This window comes from Sinocyclocheilus anshuiensis, unplaced genomic scaffold, assembly GCF_001515605.1.
Source record: "Sinocyclocheilus anshuiensis isolate Anshui unplaced genomic scaffold, SAMN03320099.WGS_v1.1 scaffold321, whole genome shotgun sequence".
In the NCBI taxonomy this organism is placed as follows: domain Eukaryota; kingdom Metazoa; phylum Chordata; class Actinopteri; order Cypriniformes; family Cyprinidae; genus Sinocyclocheilus; species Sinocyclocheilus anshuiensis.
The window spans coordinates 357137-362720 of record NW_015537948.1 but is presented as its reverse complement, the minus strand read 5'-3'; the positions used below and the strand labels follow the sequence as shown (position 1 = coordinate 362720).

At 38.3% G+C, this 5584-nt stretch overlaps 1 protein-coding gene across 2 annotated transcripts; it reads right to left on the bottom strand.

Annotated features, from left to right (window-relative positions):
• Positions 1–1100: 1100 nt before the first annotated feature.
• Positions 1101–4776, bottom strand: LOC107664371 (protein FAM104A-like). Of its 2 annotated transcripts, none has more exons than XM_016454922.1 (4): positions 4624–4776; positions 4217–4397; positions 3777–3888; positions 1101–2092 (listed from the first exon to the last, which is right to left on the bottom strand). In XM_016454922.1, the coding sequence occupies exons 2-4, from the start codon at positions 4231–4233 to the stop codon at positions 1853–1855; spliced, it is 369 nt and encodes a 122-aa protein (XP_016310408.1). In that variant the 5' UTR covers positions 4234–4397; positions 4624–4776; the 3' UTR covers positions 1101–1852. The 2 variants fall into 2 exon arrangements, with proteins under 2 accessions (XP_016310408.1, XP_016310416.1); XM_016454930.1 differs by having other exon boundaries at positions 4217–4354.
• Positions 4777–5584: the final 808 nt, after the last annotated feature.

The following is a 5584-nucleotide window of genomic DNA, read 5'->3' as shown; positions in this document are numbered from 1 at the left end:
CACATTTGCATCTTCTAAATTCTTTAAAACATCCCATAGACTTAAAGAGGAACTTGAATCATTGCTAGAGACTTTGGGATGGTCTATTGAGCATCTTACAAAAAACACCCTTCAAAATGCCTAGCAAACATATAGCATAAATGCTCAGAACACTGCAGCAGCAACATATTGTTAGCTACACCCTGGCTTTGAGGCTGTAAGGCAACAATACTTACATTTTTGTCTGAAATCTAGTCAGTCAGTATCGAATATCAAGTATAGGAGAATATACTCCAAATCAAGGCTGTGTTTCTTATTCTTCAGAGGCCTGATAAACTGATCCAGGGTCATTTTGGACACACCTATCATGCTCATTGCAGTGAAGGAAGGCCAGTGCTTTCCGCAGGAGCTCTAATGAGGATGCAGAGACGGGGAGCCATGCTTACAGAGGCAAATTAATATATGTAATCCATTATGCAGCGCAATGTGACAAGACAAGGACATGTAGTGCTCTAATTAAAATGACCTTTTCCCACAACTCTTTGAAGCACAGATCATCTCTCATTAATTGTAATTCACTACACATCCAGAAAAGGAAGATTTCTTCCCCTTCCCTCTGTCATCTATTACACACGTGTACTAAGACAGAAAAACACATAATAGGAGAATTAAGCTACATACGGACAGAAAGGCAAAGAAACAAGACTCTGTACTTAAGGAAATTCAATGAAGCATTCCAAGTGACAATCAAATCAGAAAGAACAGTACAATGCAAAACTGTAAGTCATGGATTATAAAACCATATATTTAAGGATTATGGCATAATAAGCAATATTTAATGTGACTTTCTCTAAATGACAAATCTTAGTTCAGGATTATTGGTACTGTAGTAATTAAATGAGAATTTGGTGATTAAAGACAATTTTTCTTTCAGTTGAAAACACGCTGACATGTAGCTTCTACAACCGCAGAAGTCACGCAAATACACAAAATAATGTTCTTTTTAGCAGCATCATATGACCCCTTTAATGCAAAAAAAAATGTTTCTTCTATCCGGATTTTATTCTACAGCTATACTATTTTCAGTTAATCACACAAGTTAAACACCCAGATTTGCTTGAGAACACACATCTTTATTTAGAAATGTAGATGATCTGAATGTAAAATGTATTGTACATCTTTCCATACAAAAAGGTATAGTAAAATAAACAACAATCTTTCAAATGCAGAATTTGAACAGCACACAAGAAAATCTCTGCAGGGTCTCGAAGGCATGATGCCGGGATGAGCAACCAGCTTCAGTGATGGTTGGGAGGCAAGAGATCCGGCAGAACTCTGAGCCAAGATTATAAAGATATGACCCAGACCTGCCCACCAGCACAGTCTTTGATATTAAATCGACTGGCTTCTTTATGCATTAGTTATACAGCACTGCGATGGAGTTCACTAATCAGAAGTGCATTGGAATATTTTGGCATGTTTAAGCCTCCCATCTAAATGTGCTCAGCTGAATTGCTATATGGTCCACATCAATATCTGATCAACAAAACAACAAACTCCCAAGTGCAAATCCCCACTAAACTGTATCATCATTCTCAACACAGCTGTTTTCAGAAGAAAAATACACAGTGTGAAAGTCACAAAAGTTTGCATCATAGTCAAGCTGTTATTGCTTACAAAAAACACTTTTGTGCTCTAGTTAGTCGAAGAGCTTACAGTACCAGGGCATGTTTTCCATCCAATTAAATATCAACATAAGATGAGCTCTAGCAGAGAGATCTAGAAAGTAGAAGCAGGTTTGAATGAGGATGGAGATGAAGAAGTTTTACCCTGTTATCTAGGGGTCACTATGGGGTTAATCTGTCCCTGAAAGTCACCTGTGCTTGGACTGAGCCCGGCTCTGTAAGCTGTGGAAATGGGCTTCCTTCAGGACACGGTTGATGTGCTGGTAGGACAGCAGGTCCACGGGGTCCAACTGCTTCGAGGCACTGTGGGGACTGCAGGGGCCGAGGCCGCCGTGGGGCCCGATAACATCCACTCCACAATGGCTACTGCTGCTGCTCCCTGCGGCGTGATCTGGACTGCTGATCCAACTGCTCTCGCTACTGGATGACTGCAAAGGACCGTAAGAATGGGTTAGCAACATCGATCCTCAAATTAGCGACGCAGCGTTGTAGCAGCCAACGGAAGCAGAACATGGACATTTCAAGTATTTTTAAAACCTATGACACACATGCAAGTCCAGATGTGTCCGGTGTCATGTTACATTGCCATTACTTTCATAAATTTCATAAAACCCCTACTTTCCTACTTTGCCGTAATTCACTGCTGACCAGATGGGGTTTTAATAAAGGTTTGCTGTCTACACAATAGAAACACAACTAGAAAAAATGGGCTGTGGTGGAAAAAAAAAGAAAAGAAAACTTAACTTCAATGATCAGATTATCACTAAGCGGGCATTAAAAAATGCAGGAAGTATGATCCGTAGGAGCTGTCAAAAAAGTCCCTTTGCACAATTCAGACAAGATTTATAAAACAAAGAATGGAGAGATCTGTAATTTTCATCGTAGGTACACCTCAACTGTGAGAGACAGAATCTAAAAAAAAAAATCCAGAAAATCACATTGTATGATTTTTAAATAATTAATTTTATTGCATGAAATAAGTATTTGATCACCTACCAACCACCAAGAATTCTGGCTCTCACAGACCTGTGACTGCACCGTATTGAGGGGAGGATGGATGGGGCCATGTATCGCGAGATTTTGGGCAACAACCTCCTTCCCTCAGTAAGAGCATTGAAGATGGGTCGTGGCTGGGTCTTCCAGCATGACAATGACCCCAAACACACAGCCAGGGCAACTAAGGAGTGGCTCCGTAAGAAGCATTTCAAGGTCCTGGAGTGGCCTAGCCAGTCTCCAGACCTGAACCCAATAGAAAATCTATGGAGGGAGCTGAAACTCCGTGTTGCCCAGCGACAGCCCCAAAACCTGAAAGATCTGGAGAACACCTGTATGGAGGAGTGGGCCAAAATCCCTGCTGCAGTGTGTGCAAACCTGGTCAAGAACTACAGGAAACGTCTGGCCCCTGTAAATGTAAACAAAGGTTTCTGTACCAAATATTAAGTTCTATTTTTCTATTGTATCAAATACTTATTTCATGCAATAAAATGGAAATTAATTATTTAAAAATCATACAATGTGATTTTCTGGATTTTTTTTTTTTTAGATTCTGTCTCTCACAGTTGAGGTGTACCTACGATGAAAATTACAGATCTCTCCATTCTTTGTAAGTGGGAAAACTTGACAAATCGGCTGTGTGTGTGTAGTACATAAGAAATGTATTTTACACTACAAGTTTTAATACTAATATGTGTCTTAAATTTTTCACTTTCAAATGTTAAAATACTGGTAAAACGCTGAATACTGTCCACAGAAATTATGTGTGAATGTGAAAAAAAATGAACACAGCGCACAATGAGTTATGAGTTAATATCGATATGCATGAATGAGTTAATATCGATATGCATGTCAAACTTTAATTCATTCATTATTTGTTCATTATTTAATTAATTATTAGCTTTTCATCAACTCAGAAACCCTGTTTCTGAAGAAGATGCAGAATGACAGGTGCAATACAAAGCCAGAAACAGCTTTTAAAGACTTAATCCCATTTTACTCCTACCTCATCATGACTGGCTAAAACACTTCCTAAAGACAGCGATAAGACAAAACATTCAGATGTGTGCAGTCAAATGATAAGAAGTGTAGTGATGTGTGTTTGACTCTATTTCCTACCTCAGACTCCCATGATTCTCTACCCGTCTCTGAGCTCTGGAGAGCTGAACTCAATCGTTTGGCCTGAGGCATCTGAGCATTTTCGGCATCACCTTCAGCACGCTGACGCTTCCTTCACAACATCATTACAGGTTAAAGACTATAAACATAATACTAACTAAAGCAGCTTCATAACACTTACACATTAGGACCTTAATTACTGTGTTGTACCATTTTATTACACATTTATATATTTCACAGGGTATTATGTATTCTATGTTTGTACACATACTATTTCATTGCAAATTACGTTTCTTTATGTTCTAGCACGTTCGCCATTGTGTCACATTCTGTCTGTACGTGTGTGAATCAAGATAAATAAGTGAATCATGTATAAAATCAGAAACTGCCCCTCTGGGATTAATAAAGACGATGTATTCCATCACAATCTGTTGACTCACCTGTTTTCTGTTAGCATTTCTGTGAATCCCACAGCAGACAGTAATGTATGTTTGAGTGTTTATATTCGCTCCTGGATCAGCTGTTACTCTGATCAACAGCCTGCTGTGTCATGCTACACTGAACACATCACCACACCTCTGCTAACAGCATAGCACAATTGCACACTAAATATTCTCATCCCTGTCCAACAGAAAGCGGTTTTATGAACTGTTGGTTATAAATCAAAAGTAAGAAAATAAGTGAAGATTGTATATAATTAATTGTACAGTATTAAATGTGTCAAACTCAAACACCTCCGGCTAACGTTAGTCTCTATCATAGCTGTGTGCTAACTGACACTTCACTAGCTGTAAATTCATGCGTTCTGTTCCACTAATTTAACACTGTATTCTTCTTCCAGACGTACTTTCATGAACGTAGCAGATATAATAACGTCCTCTGTAAATATAAGCCGGTTGTTCGTCTGTTTGACGAGTCTGAGCGAAACCATACAAACCACCGCGGCTGCTGTTATTTACATACTAGAGCGCATGCGCGGAACTCAGACAGTAAACACGAGGGCGGTGCGGGATTGGCTGATCATGTGAGGACGTCACGTCCGATGCCTACAAGCGCTTCTGCTCATCCTGCGTTCATTCCGTTCAGCTGTTCCCAAGAAAATATATTTTAATTGTATCTGGTTCTTCACCCATGCAGCTACACCGTTATGTGACGGATATTTTCCAAACTTTATTAAATGAAAGAAGCAAAATAAATAAACAAATAAGTAAATAAATAATATTTATTTATTTATTTATTTTATTCTGCTTCTTTAATTCATTGAAAAACATGCACATGTATAATATGAACAAGTATGGGCAGAAAAATAATAACAATTTCCTAAGGGAAGATAAGCACTATTACCATATGGAGGACGAAACCTGCAAAAACAATAAATAAATAAATAAATGTGTGCATAAATACACGTATTCTTGTTTGAATACATACATAAATAATTAAACATGTGATTAAAGTAGGCAAATAAATCAAATAAATTGGTGGGCAAATGGAAAATGTTTAAGGAAATGCTAAACTCATCCTAACTATTTTCCTTTGATCACTCATTTATTTCTGAATGTAGTTCCACATTTTTTTCTTCTGCGCAACATGCTAATGAGAGGGTGTCAATTATGCAAGAGTAGCCGGATCGTGTGTGACGCGCTTGAGCGTTTGCCTGCGCATGCGTATTAACTTCATCAGTCAAGGGGACTGATTATTATCTTACACTTTTTCATAGGGTTAGTTTTGTAGTTATAATCATGAGAGAGCTAAATCATAAAAGATTTTAAGTGGCCAATGTAAAATATTAATGCTTACATAGCTCTTAA

Excerpts from the sequence above, each read along its gene's own strand:
- LOC107664371 (XM_016454922.1), bottom strand. Across the intron at positions 2,093-3,776 it reads GAGAATCATGGGAGTCTGAG|TCATCCAGTAGCGAGAGCAG; the intron begins GTAGGAAATAGA and ends GGTCCTTTGCAG.